This window comes from Hesperophylax consimilis, unplaced genomic scaffold, assembly GCF_061612785.1.
Source record: "Hesperophylax consimilis isolate HC1 unplaced genomic scaffold, BYU_Hcon_1.0 scaffold_33, whole genome shotgun sequence".
NCBI lineage: Eukaryota > Metazoa > Arthropoda > Insecta > Trichoptera > Limnephilidae > Hesperophylax > Hesperophylax consimilis.
In genome coordinates, this window is record NW_028301263.1 from 2,264,363 (window position 1) to 2,287,681 (window position 23,319).

At 34.7% G+C, this 23,319-nt stretch overlaps 1 protein-coding gene across 1 annotated transcript in view; it reads left to right on the forward strand.

Moving 5' to 3' along the window:
- The first annotated feature begins 3,322 nt into the window (after positions 1 to 3,322).
- The window catches only part of LOC149409230 (uncharacterized), a 240,215-nt gene continuing 220,218 nt past the window's right edge, over positions 3,323 to 23,319 (forward strand). The window contains exon 1 of the mRNA XM_089650022.1: positions 3,323 to 3,606. Coding sequence (XP_089506148.1) covers positions 3,480 to 3,606 — 127 coding nt within the window. The 5' untranslated portion in view covers positions 3,323 to 3,479. The remainder of the gene's footprint in view (positions 3,607 to 23,319) is intronic.

Below are 23,319 nucleotides of genomic sequence, written 5' to 3' on the forward strand. Positions count from 1 at the left end.
TGTATATCTGTGGTAAAGTACTGTATAATTCTGTTGGATACAAAAAGCCGGAAGATATCGATCTAGAGAGTGGTATATTTATGGGACAGTACCAGGGGGGGTCGACTCCGACCTAAATTTTGGTCCTAGAATGGTGGCGGTTTGGTGACGTCATAGCAATATTTAAAATGCCAATATCCAATAGGAACACTTTGAACGCCATAGAAGAACTGAGTTGTATAAAATGGGATATCTGTGGTAACAAAAGTCAACACCACATGTTTATGGTTATGTTCATGGTTCTTCGCCGACGTAAATATTTGTGAAAAGTGAAAGTAGATTTGTTAAAATGCCTCGCTAATTTCGCTGTAGTGTCGAAAGCTGTGAGGATGTTGTTTCAGTGCGACACGACAATAACGAGAGTCTGTTTCGGGAATGGGCGTGGAGAATTGGCAGAATAGATTATATTTATTACCCGATTTTGGCAAATTATGCACATGTTTGTAGTTCGCATTTTGCAAAAAAATTAAAAACGACTTGTGGCTCGTTGAAAAAAGATGCTTTGCCGACCCTTAATCTTCCAGATATCGGAATATATCGGGATTTACCTGGTGCACAAGGGACCCGGGATGTTAACCAAAATGCAGGTGCGAATCTCCCTCTGTTTGTTCAATGTTTCTAATGTAACTTATCATTAACTTTATTTATTATTAGAGAGATAGAATGAAATAATAGACGTTGATTTGAGTCGTTATTATGATAAAGATATTAATTCAATAGAATTATTATTTCTTCAAAGCCAGCAACTGAATTACAGATATAATATTCTATGTTTTGTTTGAGTAATGTGATGTTTATTTATTTCAGATTTCTTCCCTGAACCCAGCAGCGGGCTCATTGCTGCCAAAATGGACGTAGAAGCGTATACCTTCATACGCTTCTATATACAACTGTTTTATTTTTCTCTAAATGAAATAATATTCTAATATTCTGTTTTGGTGTGTTAACATTTTATTGTCATTTAAAATGTGTTTTGTGTTTACACAAGCTTGTATGTCCCTTTTTTGTGTTATCTGTGTTTGAATAATAAAATAATTCATGCAATTACGAGTTTTTCATTTTTAAATAATATTTTAGGCTAATAAATTGGGACCGTATTTATATTGTCTATGGTAGTACCGTTTTTTTTTTTTTACTTTCCTCTATCTTTGGTCGATGGTTTGTGACGTCGTGACAACTATTCCCTTCTCATGCCATTCTCCACCCTTCTCTTTCTTTTTCTCTTAGTTCCAAAAAAATCCGTCGGACGAAATATGTTCAGTACTAAAAGCACGAAGATGACGATCTAGGTGTAGGTTCATTTATGCTCAGTCTCAGTAGTAGAGATGGGCGAAGCGGCTCAGTTGAGGGAGCCGGTTCACTGGGTCCCGTTCACCTGAAAGATCCGCTTCAGTGAACCGGCTCGATTGAACCCCCCCCCCCCCTCCCCCCTCCATAAATAAAATAAAAACAAAGTTCTTCGCGATAAAAGAATACATACGTGTAGTCGTCGATATTATACAATGGTACAGATATTGAAATCGACATGTGTTCTACACTCTACAGTGTCCTAAGATGTTTAAGATTCGCTAGTGAAATTTATTTTAATTGTACATTGTGACCGAAATCAAATTGGATCGTTTATTATACAATGTGCTATTTTTATGTTTTGGTGAAATTAAAAGTATTTATTATTTTTTTTTGGTAAACTAATATTTAAGACAAGATTTTTTATGCATAGCACAAAGGGTAACAATTATTTTATAAGCAATAATTATTAGCCTGAAACACTAGTATATATTGAATTATTTCGCGGATAAGAGATGTGTCATGTATCTTTTATCAGGAGATTTTTCAACGTGGATGAGTGTTTTAGGCTAATAATTATTGCTTATAAAATAAAAGTATTTAAACATGAAACCATGAGATTTCATTTTTCTTTTATAAAAGTTGCACTTAAAATATTTTTAGGGTTTTATGATGTTTCATAACAGGTTGCGTCTGATAAAGCTCCCTCCGGAAGAATGAGCTGAAAAGATAAATGCTTTAAAGGTCATTTCTCAGGACTGCGCTTCGTCAGATGGGACCTTGCTATCGTGAGGAAACATTCCGACATTTTTGCTTCTTTGGGAATATTATATATTTCGAAGACAAAATTTTTGCCCAGAAAAATCGATCAATATATCGTATATTTATGATTACATTCAAAGGGGATTCCCAATTTTATTGGAATACCCTTTTATTAGAATGAAAAAATGAAATCGAGAAATCTTTTGTTTCGTTAGGTTTTTGGTACAGAACGTCAAACTTCAATCGTACGGTAATCGTTGAATCACGTTTCTTATCGCTTTTTAGTTTTTTTTTACCCGGAAAACATAATTACGAACTTTTTAATAGCTTTAATTTAAATTTACCATGATTTCCACAAGAAAAAAGAGTGAAATTTGGAATCATTTTTCTGCGGCCACAAAAATTGTCAGATGTGTTATTTTTAAATTAAAATCTATAATCTATATCAATAATATTGAAAAAATTTCTTCAAATTAAGTTTAAAAAAATCAATTGGTGAATGGAATCAAAATATAGAACAATGAAAATAAACTTAAATCTATTTTAAATTAATTCTGTCCCAAATAAGTGCAATAATAATATAAAAATTGTGTTGTAAAACAAAATACTTCGGTGTGAGACCACTCAACACTCAATGCCAACATTACTTTTTTACGATTATTTCGATATCAATGATTAACTGAAAATAAACCATGAACATAATATAACTCTTCCTTGTTCCTGTTATAATAAACTAAATAAGTGCCGACACAACAACTAAAATGTTATGCAAGCGGGAATACCAGTATTAATATGTCATATATATGATCAATCCGGTCAGTACGTCAGTAGTGACCCGCGAGCCGTGAGATCCGTTGAACGATGTATGCGGATCTTCGTTCGCGAACGGGTGAGTCGGCTCTTCGGGTCTGGCGGGTCACCTGCTCACCGGCTCACCGTTCGCGAACGACTGAAGCGGGTCACCGGGTCACCGGCTCACCGGCTCACCGGCTCTTCGTTCGCGAACGAGTGAAGCGGATCACCGGGTCACCGGGTCACCGGCTCACCGTTCCCGAACGGGTGAGTCACTACCGATCCGCGAACGAGTGAGCGGATGATTTGGGAACCGGATCTTACGGATCGGTGTAAAGATCCGGTTCACTGAGCCGACTCGTTCGCGAACGACTCACTTCTACTCAGTAGTGACCAGTAGTGACAGTACAGACAGAACGCAGACACGCATGTGCCGGGCGTGTTTGATTATTGTCTAGTTTAAAAAACAATGCATGTTTCAATTGAAAAGTTCAGTTAAAGTGTTGTAAAACCAAAATGAAGTGTTCGTTTCTTCATCTTATACCGTAAAGTGATTTAACAAGAAGTGTTTAAAAGTTGTGATTTTGAGCGAAGGATAGATGTGTGGAATCCCCATGTGTGTGGGAATTGTTGTAAAATGTGGTCCAGAGACTTTATACCGGGGGATTATGTATCGCTACTTCTGTCTCCTGCTGGTGATCTTGACTACGGTGAACTCGGCAACAGGTATGGCAGAATCGTAAAATGAAGTATTTGTGTCTGTGCGTATAGGTACACAAATACTTCATTATATTAATTTGTATATCTTTGACATGTGTATCTCATGGCATATGTATATTCCTCACGGCTCTATTTTGGATAACTTGTATTTTAAAATTACTTTCCGAAATTATACCTATGTACCGACATAATTAGTTTATTTAATTTATGTTTTGATAAAGATAACGAATTGAATTAGGTACCAATAGAATACAAGTTATTTATTTAGACAGATCATTTCCTTTCGTATTATATATATAAATAAATTAAAATGTTCGTTTGTTCAAAATCTTAAATCCCCGAAAATTCTTCACCGATTTCTTTGAAATTTTGACACAACGTTGCATTCGATTACGCGTGTTTTATATACCTATATTTTATAGATGTCACCTGTGACAGTTACAAACATGTATTTTTTAAACGGCGCCATCTGTTGGAAGTAAAAGCAACATGCTCTATTGTTTCTCTATCTGCTCAGACAGACTGAGCCACAGCAATGCGTGCTGGGGCGCAGCTAGTACATAATACAATACTTTATTATGTTGGTAGTAACAAGGACACTGTCAATCTTTGATCGAATCGAGTACTGTTTTACAGACCGGGGAGGAGCAAACGCTGCCGTCATTGATCTTTAGCCGCCTTTGTCAACCTCAGAAACTAATTAAAAAGATTATTCTAAAACTACCGATCACAAGCAAACAAAATGTTTAGGAGAATCTGTGTTTGGACCTTGGGCAATTTTATACTAAAAACATATTAGCATATGTCTTCAAACCAGAGATGTGCAAAATGGGTACCCAAAACCATTTGAAATGCAAAATGGAAATGGGTCAAAAATTTTCCATTTGAAAATGCAAAATGCAAAATGGTTTTTAGAAAACCATTTCAAATGCAAAATGCAAAATACCTATTTTCAAAATGCATTGAAAATGTAAAATTGTTTCTCAGGTCAAACAATTAAAATAATTATTGAATTTTTAAACAATTTTATTATTTAATAATGGAAATCAATGTAGAACAAACATTTTACATGATGGTAAATCCAAAAACACCACTACAGATTATGAAACCACAAAAAATTTGCTAATGTTGCCAACGTAAAAACATAGAAACTGCTATCTAACATTTAATATTACAGCGTCATGGCCCCATGTTCAGTATTTTTTGTAATGATATCATTCAATTGCCAGGGCTCCTACCAGGGAGCAACTTGACAAATAATGTAAAATTATCTCTCATAGCGAGGTTGAGGACCGACTGATATTTGGCGCTTATGAAAAAAAGATGAGTGGAGATAATATATGTAGTAAGAAGAATGTTGAAAAAAAGCATTTAAAATGGAAAATGCATTGAGAAAAGCATTTAAAATGCAAAATGGTTTTTAGAAAAGCATTTAAAATGGAAAATACCCATTTTGCATTTCCATTTAAAATGGATTTATTTGAAATAAAGCACATCTCTGCTTCAAACACAGAACTTCTTTTGACTATGTCCCAACTACTCGCGATACTAGAATCGAACATTTTACATTTTAATGGAACAATTTTTTTTAATACTTTACAACAAAACAATGCAATGGTCTTCCAGTGGACATTCGACAGAATTCATTTTACTTATATATAAATCTTGGTTCATCAAGCTAGACAGATCCAATATCAAAGATTTTATTAAAACCAATTTACAATAGTGCGATACTGATTGTTTTTTAACCTAAACATAATACCTATTGTGTTGTTTGTATTTATGTTATTAACTGAGCATGTTCTCAACAAAGGAGTTCCTAGTGAGACAGGAACAACATATCGCCCATGAAGTGGAATTAATAAAGAAACCTTTATACAAATAAAATAAATTTTATATAATATCGTATACCTACGATGAACGGTGCATTCTGTTTTAATACATTTAATTATTGCGTCAGTATTTCTCTGCAAATAGTTAAATATTGCTGCTAAATTACTGTGTCGGCTTTTAATTCAGAAGCTGTTGGTAGATATATATATATATATATATATATATAATTACTATCAGTATTAGACTACATTAGACTACAATAGACTACATTAATAAAGTAAAAGACTTCTTGTTACCAGAAGATTTTAAAATCTTAACGAAAGATCCAACCACTAAAATCGTCAATAACGTTAACATCCTCATAAACAATTGTAACGCCATATTTCCGACCGAATGGTCCAAAAAATAAAATTGTTAATAAAAATCCAACTTTTAAATTAAATGGGATTATAACAAGGTTTCAACACGGTTTCATGAAGAATAGATCAACTCTGACAAATCTACTAATATATGAAAACTTTATAGCGAATGCCTTTGCAGATAAATGTCAAGTAGATTCGATATATACTGACTTCAGCAAGGCGTTCGATAAAGTTTGTCATAAAATATTGATAAATAAATTAAGGAGTATGGGTATAACCGGGAACTTTCTTAAATGGGTAGAGAGTTATTTAACAAATAGGCAACTTTTTGTAAAGTTAAATGACGGAATATCGGATGCCTTTTCTGCCACTAGTGGTGTGCCTAGTGATGTATAAATTCCCGGGAATTTATTTCCGGGGAATATTCCCCTGGACGGGGAATTTTGATTTTAACAACATAATACCTCAAAAAGAATAATATTTATTAAATAAAAAATAAAATATACACACATATGGTACTTATAGAGCAGAATAGATCCATAAAAACTATTCCCATATATAAAGGAATAGGATCCAAGAGAAAAATAACAAAAAAACACCGATCAAAATTATTTTAAAGTGAGTAGTATCTCTATATAATTGTATACTGTACAGTTTTAGTAGCCTATATACAATTTATGCTAGTAAACGGTACATATAAAAAATCAATCGTAAAATTGTAAAAATGACACAACTTCACAGATTGTTACTGTTCATCTGATGATACCGATTGGACACTGACACTGTTATGATGCAGGGCTAGACTCCTTTTGTTTTAATATTTTATTCATTAATTTGTTCTGCATCATCACATTTATCCTCGCCGATTCTCTAACCTAGTTAGGAACTGGGCGATTGTCGCTGGTATTGGTTTTGGTAAAATTTCGAATCATAATTTAAAATTTAACATCTGAACCGGGCGGAAACAAAAAATCACTTCTTGGCTGGACAGTCAACGTGTGGGTTCGTGGACTGTACAGACGATGGTCGCAGTGCTTTTCGTTTTTGAATAATTAATTGTACGGAATGTAATTCCCTTTTTTGTCGCCGATGAGTGCGATTTTGCTTACGGGCACGGCGGTAAACGTTTTTGTGACCGAAAAATAACCATTCCCAAAGTGGGTAATAGTGATTTCGCTGGACGGAAGTTGTTACGGACGGACCACGCGACCGCCGTTATACGATTGAACGGGAATCCGCAAAGTAACGGTCAATCCTGCGTAGGATTGGATTTAATTTTAAACACGTTAATATTAATCTATGTCTAAAAATATTCTCACACTTCAACTGGATATATTTATACGACATGAAATCTGTCAACGAAGCTGTGGAATATTTTTACTCTGTATTATTTAGTATATTTGAATTATGTGTACCTTTAAAAAAATTATCGAAAGCAAATGTTAGCTACCCAGTTTGGTTCGATAAAAATATTATAGAAAAAATCAAATGTAAGGAATCTCTTCGCAGGAAGTACAAAGCTACTAATAATAAATCAGACTATTTATTATTTTCTGCAAAGAGATCCGATCTCAAAAAAGAGATGTCTCTTAAAAAGAACAAATATTTATCCGATATTGAAAATGGGATCAAAGAAGACCCCAAAAATTTCTGGCAATATATTAGATCACAAAAAGCAGGTAGGGGTACTCCTATTGGACTTATGAATGTCGATAAAATAATCCAATGTCCCCAACAAGTTTCAGAGAGATTCGCGGACTATTTCCAGTCGGTATACAACCATATGAGCCCTCACCTAGATGTAGAAAGTCTCCGGGCTGAGGTGCCTAGAAACACAGGTTCAATATCTCTGGAACAAATTAAGCCAGAGGAAGTCAAAGCGTGTATTCGGGAACAAAAGCCCAACAAGGCCACGGGGCCAGATGGAATCCCACCTCATATCATTATCATGTTGGAAGAACATTTGTTTAACCCGATATGCTTTATCTTCAACCTCAGCATTTCAACTTCCACTTTTCCTCAATCCTGGAAACTTACCAAGGTTAGCCCGATACATAAATCTGGAACAAAAACGGAAGTCCAGAACTATAGACCAGTAGCGGTTCTGTCAATACTCCCAAAAATATTTGAAACAATAATTTGCGAAAAGCTAAACAAACAAATTAAACCGTTTCTTTGGGGAAACCAACATGGATTTCTATCAAATAAGTCCACCGTCTCTAATCTTCTAGAACTCTCACAGAGAGTAGCAAGAGGATTAGATGCTCAACATCAAACTGATGTGATCTACACGGATTTTGCCAAGGCGTTCGACCGAGTAGATCATGACGTACTGCTACGAAAAATACATAGAATTGGTTTCGACAAACCCCTCCTAAATTTTTTTGTCACGTATTTAAGGAATAGGAAACAATATGTTTGCATCGACGGATACAGGTCTAGAGAATTTTCTGCATTCTCTGGAGTGCCACAGGGGTCAAACCTAGGGCCTCTACTATTTATAATCTTAATTGATGACATTCAAGAATGCATCAAACATTCCACTTGCCTGCTTTTTGCTGACGATCTAAAATTACTTAAGAGAATTTGTGATGGTCAAGATTGTGTCAAATTGCAAACTGATTTAGATTCAATTTCATCATGGGCTGATGAAAATAAATTATTTTTTAATACAAAAAAATGTGTCGCTATGTCGTATACACGTTCGAGAAACCCTATCAAATTCGATTATTGCATCAAAAATGATATATTGTCAAAAGTAAAATCCATCAGGGACCTTGGGGTAGTCTTTGATCCCAAACTTACGTTTTCGGACCATATATTGCAGTTGACGACATCATGCTACAAGCTTCTCGGATTTGTCATAAGACTCTGCAAACAATTTTCCAATCCCGAGGCAATGATGACTTTGTAAAACTGCATTATAAGATCTAAAATTGAATACGCCTCCGCTGTATGGGCCCCATACCAACAAAAATACATTGAAAAATTAGAACAGATTCAAAAAAAGTTTTTGAGATACATGTATTTGAGAATGCACGGAGAGTACCCGCGATTCATGCATCACGAAAAATTGCTTGCCGAAACGCGCTACCAAAGTCTCCACTCGAGGAGGAGTGGGGCCCTTGCAGTAACGGCGTACAAAATTCTTAATAATTTAATAGATAGCCCATACCTTCTGGAATGCTATAAGTTATACGTACCGAACAACTACAGCCAGGGACGGCACCATGATCTGCTATGTATCCCACGTGGCAGAACGGACGTACTGGCTCGGCATAGCATGACACGAGGTACGGCGCTGTTAAACAACGCCTCCAAGACTATCGATATTTTTAATAGTAGCCTTGGAGAATTCAAGAGGCATATGAATGTAAAAAATCACTATTTATAACTTGTTATTTCTATTCTTTTTCTTTTATTGTTTCGTATCATTTATTTATTATTCTTTACATTGTGTAGTTAATGTTACATGTGTATTAGGGTCGAGAAGATGCACTAGGTGGCATGAAAGGCTGGGAGGTGACTGGAGAGACTAAGGTAAACTAGGATGAGGTGATTTTGCACAGCGGTGCTGCCAAGGTCTGTTATCTATGTGAGGATATTGTGTCGGAGCTCTTTATTGGCAGCAGACACATGTCAGCGCTATATTAGCGGCGGACACATGCCTGAACGGATGACGAGCCTCGTGCTGGCACAGTTGGTGGACGGGGTAGTCTCTCTCCCTGCAGCAGCTGGTACAGTTCCTTCGCTACCTAGGACTCTTGCAGCAGAGTCTCCATCTTCTGTCTTCGTCGAGCGTCACAGCGGTGCTGCCAAGGTTTGTTGTCTATGTGAGGATGTTGTGTCAGCGCTCTTTATTGGCAGCAGATACATGTCAGCGCTATATTGGCGGCAGACACATGCCTGAACGGATGACGAACCTCGTGCTGGCACAGTTGGTCTAAATAACAAATGTAGATCCTAGGAAATAAATTGTACAGCGCCCTTGAGGTGATTTTTCACAAAAACGGCGCTATACAAATTATCCAATTATTATTATTATTATTATTATTGTAAATGGACACAAGTCTGTAATACACAAATTAAAAAAAAAAAAAAAAAAAAATACGCGATTTATATTTTGTGCCATGCATGGCTGTCAAGCGGGAACTTCGTTCTTTTTGATTTTTGGAGTTTGAATCCCGACATCGCACGTGTTCGACGGGCCGAGAAAGAGCCCTATGTATGGGTTGAAGCATCCCCAGGAACGGCTACGCGCTTATAGATAGCTGGAGTTTATGGATGTGGCCAGGAGGAGTATATCCACCTTTCCAGAAGACGGATCACGCTTCTACGGAGTTACGTCAGCCGCCGAATGGGTGTGCGGGACGTTCCGTCGCTTCTCCCATCAAGAAAAGCAGTGTTCGGCATTAGAAAACGCGATGTTCGGCACCCGTAGTTTAGATACAGATAGCTAAAAACTGGTCGGTCTTTGGGGTAAGTCAAAATTATATAATTCTGTTAATCTGTTGAGCTAGGGCTCATCAGCAAAATGTCCAAAAGGTTTCCAATACATGTAATATCAATCCATGCACCGCCTTTTATTTATGTACATTGAGATACCTTCCTAAAAAAAGAAACTATCATGATACTGACACGCGACCTTGGTTGCGAACTTTCACACCTGAGATTATTGAGTATAAACATTCTAGATGATTAATTCTAACCTAGATTGGCGCGTTCTACCGAACAAAGTTAAATACAGTTATTATTATTTGTACCCTGGGTCACAAACCCACTTAACAACACTATCAACTTCGCTTCCACTTTCACCTTCATATTCTTCTTCATCTTCATCCGACCCGGACGAAGTTGTTGCCGACTCAGGATTATCTACGTTTTCTTCTTCCTCAGCACAGTCAATTGGATGTTTGCGTTTGCGAGTACCAGATAGGTTTGAAACGTTATGATGCGAAGCAATCTGCTCATCCGTGGAAGAAAGGGTTTTCTAGGGAGCAACTTGAGAGCCTCTTTCAGAGGAAAGAAGTTTCCAATTGTGTGCCACAAATGTTATTTTCCCTTCTCTTTGAGTTGTTAGACGATTCCTCTGTGTTGTATGAATGCGACTAAACGTGCTAAAAGATCTCTCACTGGCTGCTGAAGTAATGGGAGCAGTCAATATTCTTATGGCAACCTGTGACAAATCAAATCCGCACATCCCCTTCCACCGGGTCACTGGCGTGATTTTATCGACACACTTCCATAGGAATGCCTTGCTCCATGATTCTTTTTTAGCCCTATAATTGGCTAAATCAACAGTCTCCATATGACTTGCTACTTGGTCAATGAATTCAATTCCTTCAATTTGCTGTGCGTGGCTTAGCAGATGTCCTTGGGAACCTGGATCTAATAGGGAAGCAGCCAGATGTATCGGAGCAATAGCAAATTCTTTGCGCTGCGCCGCCTTTTGCAGTATTTGCTTCTCTTCGGCATGTGACAGTAGAGACGCTGGAAGAGTTTTAATTAGACTGCTCTCAATATCCTCAAAAGCATACAATGCTTTGTGTGTTAGTGGATCGTCTCCCTCTAGCTTTGTAATCCAAGAAACAATCGGTCGCAGAACATCGGCTAATGATGTCACTCTTGTCCAGTAAACATCATCGTCCAACAGGCTGTTCTTCATATCACGAGGTAAAGATGAGGCAGCTTCGTTTATTGCAAATGTTTGCAGGCTTATTTTACATGCTAACACTCAATAAAGCATCCAAGAGAAGTGTAGAAACCATTTTATTAAAAATAAAATAAATTCCCCGTTTTCGGGAATTTATTTCAGGTCGGGGAATATTCCCGGGAATATTCCTGTTCCCGGGAATATTCCCCGGGGAATATTCCCGGGTCTACATCACTAGGTGTGCCACAGGGCTCCCATTTAGGACCAATTCTGTTTATTTTATTTATTAATGACATTGTAGACGTTTTTCCGATGTTGATATCCTGTTATTTGCTGATGATTTAAAATTATATAAAAAAAAAATCAAAAATATTTCTGATTGCATAATTTTACAAAAAAATTTAAACTACTTGTTTAATTGGTGTATATGCAATAAACTGGCACTTAACATTAGTAAATGTCAAATAATAAGATTTTATAAAATAAAGAAACCGACAATTTATGAATACAATCTTGACAAAATTATATTAAACTCAGTAGAAACAATAAATGATCTAGGTATTATTTTTAACTCAAAACTTACATTCATTAGCCATATAACTAATATTATTAATAGATCAATGAAGATTTTAGGATTTATTATTAGAATAACCAAACAATTTTGTAACATTGATACTATTCGCATTTTATATATAACGCTAGTTAGAAGCATTTTGGAATATAACTCTACGATTTGGGCTCCACATTACAATATCCATATTCAAGCGATTGAAAAAGTCCAGCATAGTAGCCCAGTCAATGAAGGTTTTGTGTCGGAACTAATTCCCCGGAAGCTGAATTTCTCACAGATGTTAGAAGACCTTTAAACATGTATTTTTACAAAAGTCCCCGACTTTCCCCCTTGTGCTTCCTTCCCCACCCCCTCTTGAATATATTTTTCAAAGCCTTTCGGAATACGCTAATATCTCCTTAATGGTTTTATTAAATCAGATCATTTATTTTTTGTTTAGTTTTTAATTAGTTGTTCTATAAAATTGTATTCTTTCATTTTTGCGAGAAAAGCTATACAATCTCTACAATTTATTAGTAAAGGAAAAATATCAGTTTTTAAAATAGTATTTCAGAATATATTTGCACATAACTTTTTTCTGAGCCTGTTAACGAAAAAAAATAAATCAACAAAACTTGTAGACAATATTTTTAGCTATAAAATAATGTATATAATGATGGGTTTTAATTTATAATAAGGCACGTAGGCTGAATAAGGAGCACGGCGCGCGGCAGCGGCTCGAACGCGCAGCGGTTCGCGGCGCAGCGAGAAATTACAAAAACCTAAGGAAAGTAATGATTAATTCATGTGTTTGCTTTATTTTTATAACAAATTCATCTAAAGTTGAAGAGTTTTATTGTTATTTACCAGTTTTAGTTCGGAGGGGGGGGGGGAATATAAATATTTTCCCCTACCCAATGAAGCGCTTTCATTATCCACCAACCGCCGTGCCCTGGTCTGGCTAAACAGTCATATTATGTTGTATGATTGTTTGTAACTTATTATTTAAATAAAAGTATGTGGGAAATTTTTGAGAATCAGTTTACGCGTCCTCACAAGTCCCTGGAGCATGTGGGTACATGCTCCAGGGTCATGAATATTCTCGGGCAAACAGAGCCTACACTTAAACAGCAGCGTCTCTTTTCCACGTAATGAGAGAAGAATAGCAAGATATTGATGGTAAATTAAGACAAATAGAAATATGTATCAAGATTTAGTTACGCGGAAAAAAGATATGGAGGAGTTTAATAATGATGACAATCTAAAAGAGACGATTCCATATACTGAAGCAAGTGAAGACAGGATTAAGGAATCATCGAGTAGGACTGCCAAGTTGTGGCTTTACCTTCTACATTGCATCGACCTCATGCTTAGATTTATATTTGCAGAGAAGTCCGGGAATCGGAAAATGCACCTAAATACTATTGTTGATATGCTTCCATTTTTCAACTCGGCAGGACATTTACCATACGCAAAATCAGCACATATGTACGTTCAAAGTATGTTGCAACTCGAATCAAGAATAACCAAAGAATAATATAAACTATTCACTAAAAATGGGTACTTTATAATAAGAAGAAGCGACAGATATTGGTCCGGTACGTGGACGGACATGATCATCGAGCAGTGTCTCATGCGACCAATGAAGTCAGTTGGCGGTTTGACACATGGGCGCGGAATCACTGACGGCGCTTTTTCAAAGTGGAAACTTGGAATCACTTACTGCGTGAAAGTGCAAGAGAGTATTGAAGAATTCATAGGTATAGAATTTGATTTTAGTGAACAGCATGTTGAGCTGCGCGAATCACGGAAGAAAAGGGGTGAGCTGGATATAGGAAAATATACATCATGGCTAAGACAGCACAGCCCGTTCGCCAAGCTCTCAGGGGAGTTGATGTCTTTATCTTTAGGGTTTGTTTCAGATAATAGTGTCAATTGTGATAATGCTTATGAGGTGGGCCTGGCAGCTGTTCAAAAAATGAAAGGATGTAATTTTGGATATATAAGACTGAAAAGGAAAGACATGGTGACTACCTAGCAAGATTCAAATCCGCAAGTGTTAGGACGAGACAAGCTGCAGTAAACCCCCAGCAGCTATTTAACAGAATACTGTGCATTAGTGATAGTCCTAGCAAGCTTTAGACCTACTTAGGATATGAATTGGCTTCAAGACCCCCGTCTATTTTTGATGAAGTCTTCCTTCGTAAAGGAACAAAATCATGTATGGCGAAAGTATTTAGCGAAAGTATTCATGACGAAGTTAATTTGGAAAATGCTGCAATAGTCATCGATGAGGGATACCTCCTACACTCTGTTGTTTGGGAAACTGAAACTTCTTACGGAGACATCATTAAATCATACTCACGTTTCGTCCATACTATATTTGGCAAATATTCTATTGTCGTTTTCGATGGATACCCTGAAGAACCAACTGTAAAATATGAAGAGCAAAGACGAAGGTCGGCTAACAACTCATCGTGCGATATTGGATTAAACTTCACTACACGTTGTTTGACTAAGAAGGAAGCTTTCTTATCTAATAACAACAAAAATAATGATTGAAGTACTGTGTCATGAATTTAGTGAATCTGTTTTGAAAACAGTCACGGCCGCAGGTGATGCCGATATTGACACTGTACTAACCGGCATCGAAAAACTCAACATCTTCTCAAAAGTGATTGTTGTTGGCACGGATAGTGATCTTTTGGTATTATTTTTAAGTCTTGCTCCTGAAGGAAAATCTATTTTTTTCTGTAAAGATGTTGGTGGAAAGGCCCCTTCAAGAACTTTCTACATCATAAAGAAACCTTTAATGATACGTAAATATATTCTAAATCACATGCTATTTACGCACTATTACGGGCTGTGATACGACCTCACCTTTATATGGGTTAGGAAAGCTAAAAGCTATTGACATGATGAAAAACAATCCCGAAGCAAAATGCACAGCTGGGGCATTTCTGGAAAAAAGATGCAACTGAAGAGAACTTGTTGCAAAATGGAGAAAAATTCGCTCTCGCCATGTATGGTCTTGGTAGCTTCTCTAATTTAAACGAAGCTCGATACTATAAATTTACCAGACTAACGACAAAATTAGCTTTTAAATCTAAATTTGACTTGGCAAAACTACCACCGACTTCAGAATAGTGTCATCAAAATTTGTTGAGAGTTTATTTGCAAGTACAGTTTTGGTTAGGAAACAAACTAAACCCTATAAACTGGGGATGGAGGTATGAAAATGGTGGAAAGAAGAAATTTATGAAACCATTTGCTCCTGATGACCTTCTTTCTTTGGTGTCCTGTTCCTGCAAGTCTGGATGTGGAAATTACTGTGGCTGCAGAAAATCTGGATTTACCTACTCTGCCATGTGCGACAACTGTAACGGATTATCATGTCTGAACACACCCCAGTATGACGAAGAAATGGAAGACTCCCTTGACTAGAAAATTATTTGAATAAGTATTTGCCTAATTTTGTCATAGATAATATTGATAAGTATATAATTTACAAACCGTTTTGTCATTATAATATTTTAAGAAGCTTGTTTGAAAGTAAACCATTTTAGATCTATGCACTATTTTAAGTGATTTGTTGTTTCGGTATTTTATTGTTGATAAGTGCACATAGTGAGAATTTCCACAAAAGATTTTTTAGAACTTCGCCATAACATAAGTCTGCAATATTTTAATGTGATGAAAGGGTAATCCCACGCTGTCTTAGGTATTTTTGGCTTCTTTCACATAACTTTATTTAAATAATAAGTTACAATCATACAACATAATACGACTGTTTATCCAGACCGGGGCACGGCGGTTGGTGGATAATGAAAGCGCTTCATTGGGTAGGGGAAAATATTTATATTCCCCCTCCCCTCCGAACTAAAACTGGTAAATAACAATAAAACTCTTCAACGTTAGATGAATTTGTTATAAAAATAAAGCAAACACATGAATTAATCATTACTTTCCTTAGGTTTTTGTAATTTCTCGCTGCGCCGCGAACCGCTGCGCGTTCGAGCCGCTGCCGCGCGCCGTGCTCCTTATTCAGCCTACGTGCCTTATTATAAATTAAAACCCATCATTATATACATTATTTTGTAGCTAAAAATATTGTCTACAAGTTTTGTTGATTTATTTTTTTTCGTTAACAGGCTCAGAAAAAAGTTATGTGCAAATATATTCTGAAATACTATTTTAAAAACTGATATTTTTCCTTTACTAATAAATTGTAGAGATTTTATAGCTTTTCTCGCAAAAATGAAAGAATACAATTTTATAGAACAACTAATTAAAAACTAAACAAAAAATAAATGATCTGATTTAATAAAACCATTAAGGAGATATTAGCGTATTTCGAAAGGCTTTGAAAAATATATTCAAGAGGGGGTGGGGAAGGAAGCACAAGGGGGAAAGTCGGGGACTTTTGTAAAAATACATGTTTAAAGGTCTTCTAACATCTGTGAGAAATTCAGCTTCCGGGGAATTAGTTCCGACATTGGGTCTTTTTTTCCCTTCATTGACTGGGCTATAGATTCCTTAGGTATATTAATTTTAAAAATAGGTATTCCAAGAGAATCCGTGGACTATAATTTGATATTGAACTGGACTAATCTCGTAAATTTATCAGATCGCAGAAAAATCTGTGATCTATTAATATTATATAAAATAATTCACTCGGTCCTGGATACCCCTGATTTAATAGAACTAATACGATTTCATTGCCCTGGTCGCGCTAACAATAGACTGACTCTACCGTTCTACTATAATAACACACATACATTATCACATTATTACTCACCAATCAGTCGATTACACATTTTGGGAAATGAACATGCCAACATCGGCGACATTTATTTCTTAAAATTAGAGCAATATAAACATGCACTCAAAAATTATTTTTCCATAATGTAACTTTATATACGCAATATGGAGATGTTGAAATGAAATGATGATATTTCTCATTGTTCTTTTTTGTTATTTTTGGTTGTGATACACAAAATAATTGTATTTTATTTTTAAGTTTAAAACTACTATAATGTAATGATATTATTTTTCATACTTTGTACTCTATTATATGTTTATTTATAAAAGGCAGTATAGCCGTTTATGTATTTAAAATAAAATAAAATAAAAAATAAAAAAAGCGCCAGGGTTATGAAGCCAAGAGCCCCTGCTCTGTATGGCCAACCCAAAATTCATAAAGAAAACATTCCAATAAGACCCGTGGTATCTTTTATAAATGCTCCTACAACAAACTTAGCGAAAAAACTTAACTTCATCTTTAAAAAATATACTAATTTTTCACCACGTTACAGTGTCAAAAACTCAATAGAACTTGTTAACAAAATTAACAACTTTGATCTTCCGCATAACTGTCAATTCATTTCTTTAGACGTAAATTAGAAAACCAACTTTTACAGACACTACAATAAATGCAGATTCAACTCATCCTTGGTCTCATAAATTATCAGCTTACCATTCCATGGTACATAGACTCATTAACATTCCCTAAATAAAGCGTATGAGAAAGAAAAGGCAACGATACAAACGATCACGGTTAATAATGGATATAACATAAATAACATTGAAAAAATTATAAAAAATAATAAATATAAAAATAAAATTAATTTAATATATCCGGCAAATAATAAAAATATCGAAAAATTTGCATGTCTCGAATTTATCGGTCCAATATCCATAAAAATAGCAAAAGAAATAAAAAAAAATGCGGTCTAAATATAGCTTTCAAAACCAATAATAACATAGGAACAAACCTTAAAAACTCTAAAAGTAGAAATCCTAAACTTAATAATAGTGACATATATGAATTAAAATGTGACCACGCCGATTGCAACGCTACTTATATCGGGGAAGGGCTTTTTCAACTAGATACAAAGAACATATAAGATGTTATAATAATAAGAGCACATTTTCAAAATTCGCAGAACATCTCTTAGTAAATAATCACGTCCCGCTTGACAGATAGCAACATGTAGGCAATCTGAATTGTGTGTTTTAATTTCGGGTATAATAGTATTTACCTTGGCATTGGGTGATCTAATGTGTATCAATTTAGTTTTTTTTGCATTTATGATTAGGCCAGAGTCGTGAGACCATTTTAAAAGTTTAATGTAATCTTTTTGTAAAAGTTCAATACATAATTGCAAATCACTGCAAGAAAACACCAATGCAGTATCATCCGCGTACACAAAGTGTTTTACATGTTTAAAAATAAATTTAATAAAAGATACATAAATTATATATAAAATAGGACCTAATATGGAACCTTGAGGAACACCTGCTAAGATTTTTCTTTTTTTACTTAATGTGTTCAAAAGCTTTATTTGCATGCACCTGTTGTTCAAATAATTTTCAAATAGTTTTAGAAGTTTCCCTCTTATTCCTATGATTTCTAGTATTTTCAACAATTTTTTATGGTTAATAGTGTCAAATGCCTTGGAATAATCTATAAATAAGACTAATACATGATGTTTATTATTTAAATTATTATTTATCAAGCTGGCAAACTTTTGAAGTAGCACTTCAGTGCCCTTTTTTTTTGGAATCCATATTGGTTAGTATCAATAATAGAAAAATCTTCCAAATATTTTATTAATTTAATTTGAATGTATTTTTCAAGAATTTTTTCGAGTGATGGCAAAATACTGATTGGTCTATAATTACCCAAAATGGTGTGATCACCTCCTTTATAAATGGGTCTGATAATACTACATTTTAAATCATCTGGAATTTTTGCTTCAAATAAGATTCTGTTTACAAAATGGGTTACAATTAGAGATGTGCCGATTATGACTTTCGCCGACTAGCCGACTAGCCGACTAGTCGGTTGTAATAAGACCGACTAGTCGGCCGACTAGTCGGCTAAGCCGATTACGGTTTCGGGGATAGTTCTAGGTACCCTGAAATGTCGCGCATGGCCAAAGTGTACCTCTGCTGTCCCGCAAGTTCTGTTTACAGTGAGAAGCTGTTCTCAGAGGCCGGAAACATATATGAAACAAAAAGAAATCGATTGCTACCAGAAAGGCAGAAGCTTTAGTCTTCTTACATCATAATTTACCCTTAATCAAAAAATATAAGTAAGTTATAAAAAATATAAGGAGATTATGATATTTTTGTTTGTCACAATTGTGACTTTGATTTGATTAGATTATGTAGGTATGGTTATAAGAAATATGTTTTTTTCATTTTTTTTGTTTTTATCAAACATTTCATGTTTAGAATTTTTGGATATATATATAATATATGTATACATATATTACTGTGCATCTTGTACATAACATACAATCTTGATTTAATACATATAACTGAGTTTGTTAATTTAAAAAATCTACTTTTTATATTAATAATAAGAAATACTTTTAAATGTTCATTGAAGATAAGAAGATATTATGTTGTTTTTTATGTTAATTAGGATAGATACTAATTTTGTTCAATAAATTTCATAATTATGTTTTTTTTACAAGCAAGTAATTTTAAAAAGTGATTACCAAAGGAAAGATTGCTTTACATTTTTTAATGTATAAGACTGATTATAAAAAGAAAATATATATAATCAAGGTTTTTATTTCATGTAGTTCCCCCGCATTCATATTATTGAGAAATACATACAACGTAAGAAGCCGGATAGTCGGCGCTCTTTGCCGATTAGTCGCCGACTAATCGCCGACTACAATAGTGGCCGGATAGTCGGCTTTACCGACTAGTCGCCGACTAGTCGGAACATCTCTAGTTATAATTGGACCTAATGTTAATATATGTTTTTTAATATCGCTCATTCTGATATTATCGATTCCAGGAGAAGAGCTTTTAAGTTGCTTCACAATGTTTTCTATATCAGCAATTTTAGCCCTAGGTAGGTACATGCTTTGAGGCATCTCCTCTGGTTCAAACCCAGTTGTCCTGTGATTACATTTATGTAACATATTGCAAACATTGTCAGAGAAATAATCAACAAAGTAATTTGTTACGCTTTCTTCGGTCCGATCTTTCATCAAATATTTGGATGCAACTTGGTCACAATCATTTTTACATTTCTTTCCTAAAATTTGATTACATTCGTCCCATGTTTTTTTTGAGTCTTGAAATATATTTTTGAATTTATCATTATAGTATGAGGTTTTTAATTTTATTAACAATTTATTTAAAATATTTCGAAAACACTTATATTCTTTTTCATAGTATTTGTTCGTTGGAGCATTTCTCCAACGTTTGTATAAAAAATCTCTTTTTTCAATTTTATAAAGTGCATCAGTAGATATCCATTCATTTATGGCATGCGGTCGGTTTTTTGATTTTTTGCTTATTTCAATTGTGCTTTTTTTATACAAGTCATCAAAATAATTTTTAATTTTCAAATAAATAACAGAACATTCGGTTTCCTTTAGAAGCGATTTCCAATCATAATTACAAATATGTTTATCAACCAGTTTTTGCGAAAGAATTTTAACTTTATTTCATTTGAGTTTAAATTATCTATCGAGTTATAGCGTATACTTTATAGACTTATAGCTGTTGTGTTGTGATCGGCAATGTTATAGTCACATACACATGCGAAGATTGTACTGGTTAATCCAGCGGGCAGTTTACCGCTTATTCGCACGTAGAAATGATCGATACATGAACTATTTATTTATTTTATTTTATTTTATTTTATTTTATTTTTTAATTTTTTTTTTTGTTATTTGTTTTTGGGGTATTATGCCGTGTTGCGCTAACTCCTTCTTTAGCCAACGTTTCGGACAGCATTGCAGCGTCCATCATCAGGGCAGATGTGTTATTTGTAGTAGTAAATAGTGTAGGCCTATAAACAATGATTATAAAATGTATTTTAATATTCTGGATCTGGTAAAGAAAAGTGTGTAACTTTTGATGTGTTAATTTAATATTAACAAGCATCTTAAAAGAAGAAAACTTACATATCACATACGCATGTAAATAAAATTGATTATTTAAATATTGAAGACAATATTAGTGATTCTTAAACGCAAATCTGAAACAGAAAAATCAGAAAAGGAAACGGTCACATCTGGGACTCGAACCCAGGACCCTTGTCTTTCCGGGACAATGCTCTACCAACTGCGCTAATGGGACCCTATTCCCCTCGGTCACTTTTAACTGTATCATACTTCGTATTGGTAGTTGGTAGAGCATTGTCCCGGAAAGACAAGGGTCCTGGGTTCGAGTCCCAGATGTGACCGTTTCCTTTTCTGATTTTTCTGTTTCAGATTTGCGTTTAAGAATCACTAATATTGTCTTCAATATTTAAATATTATAATTTGAGGTTTTACTCAATAAGTTATTCCGAAAAATAATAAAATTGATTATCTTCATTAATTATCAAAATACTACAATATAACAAAAGATTCTTATTTAAAATATATTGTTGCATTTTTTTTGATAAGTAAAAATTAATATTCAATATTTTGTTCAGCAATTGCGAGCATTTTTTTATATACCTTACAGTTGTTTTTTTCATTTGCCCTATGATTAACTGGAAATGTCATTTTATATTTTTCATTTTGAGTGCAACAGTTTCTGCAGTTTGGTTGTTTGTCCTTGTTCCCGCATTCGCTGTATGTGTGGTCGAGACCGCAGTAACTGCAAACAGGCTTTTCGTTCTTCTCTCTCTGCAGACATCTTGCAGCACCGTGTCCGAAGCGTAAACAGTGGTAACATTGCATTACAGGATTTGCGTCTTCAACAAAGATTCTTTGGTATCCGATTTTAATTTTATCTTTGTTTAAGAGTATTTTCCGGGTTTCACTCTCTACTTCAACCACATAGTTAGATGTATCATTAAATTTATTTTTAATTATTTTCTTGACGTTGAACACAGGTTTATGTTCCTTATTTTCCGACATAATTTTAATTTCTTCATTTTGTTCGATGATGTCACAAGTGAAATCTTCTTTATCATAATCATTAAATATTCCCTTGAAAATTAAAGTAGGTTTTTTTTTGTTAATTCCTTAGTATCGACATCATTTATTACTTTTGAGATCTCCATTTGTAATTTCTTCGCATCTTCTTTTTTTAAACACTCGATGATGATTCTGTTTCGGGATATTTTTTTGATGCCTTCAATACATATTCCCAGTTTACTAGTTTTAATATGTTTTTGTATTTTTTTTAGAATCGAGTCAGAAGAGTCACTGTTTGTTTTAGGACTAATCATTAGACAATATTTATTTTTTGTATTTTTTTGTTTATTTTGAGGGTAATCATATGTTTTTTCTCTGTTCGCGATTTCTATTTTATTTTTATCTTCCGACATTTCAATTGCCAGGTGCCCTAATAATGATAAAATGTTTGTGGCTTTATTTGTCACAATAATTTGTTGGTCTTTACTGAACTTTTTACTGGAATCTTGCACTGCGAGAAGTAGTTCACTAACTACCTCCTTTGCTTCTTCCATGAATTTGTGTAGATTGGCCATATTTATTTTTTCACAAACTTACTCCACTTTACACTTTTACAACCAGTAGTACTGCACAAATATTGTTGTCACCAGTTTGACAGTTTCAGAATGTTTAAAATATTTATTTATTTTCAAATGTGGTTTGTAGAAGATATGTTACTAATTGATTATTATTATTCCAATCGATAGTGCGCACTTTGTTTAATTTAATCATCAGCTTCACTGTTTGTTTTTGCCAAAAATAAACACTTTGCGGAGCACTTAAATTGGGAGCAGAAAAATATGCAGCCTGTCACTAAATGAATGTATGAATTGGTTTTGGTTTATTAATTAATAAAGTAAGGAAAATTATTTATTCCCCGCTTCTAAGTATGTTCACAAAACCTAAACAATATAACACATTTAAATAAATTAATAACTGCTACATCATTATTAAACAATTATATTCGCCGCTCGTATTGTGTGTAGGTGCCGAATGAATTTTATATTGTATAGATCAGGGCTTCCCTAACTGTGAGTCGCGACGCCCCGGGGCGCCGCGGGATCATCCCAGGGGCGTCGTGAGTCAATCTTTATAGCGAAAATTAGAAGAAGATCAAGTAAGTTCCGAATGTTTCCCTGCTTTACAAGGCATTCTACAAGAAAAATCGACAGAAATTCTCGACCCTTCTTTAAAAATCATATTTACCCAGCACTTGTCATCTTTGAGCGAACATTTTGAAAAATATTTTCCCGAAAATCTGGAGCAATGTGACTGGGTTAGAAACCCTTTCCAGTCGACCTCATCATCAACACTTTCGACAGCAGAAGAAGAGCAGTTAATAGAATTGTCCTGTGACTCCAGCCTTAAGCTGCAATATAATAAGGATAAGCCACTTGAATT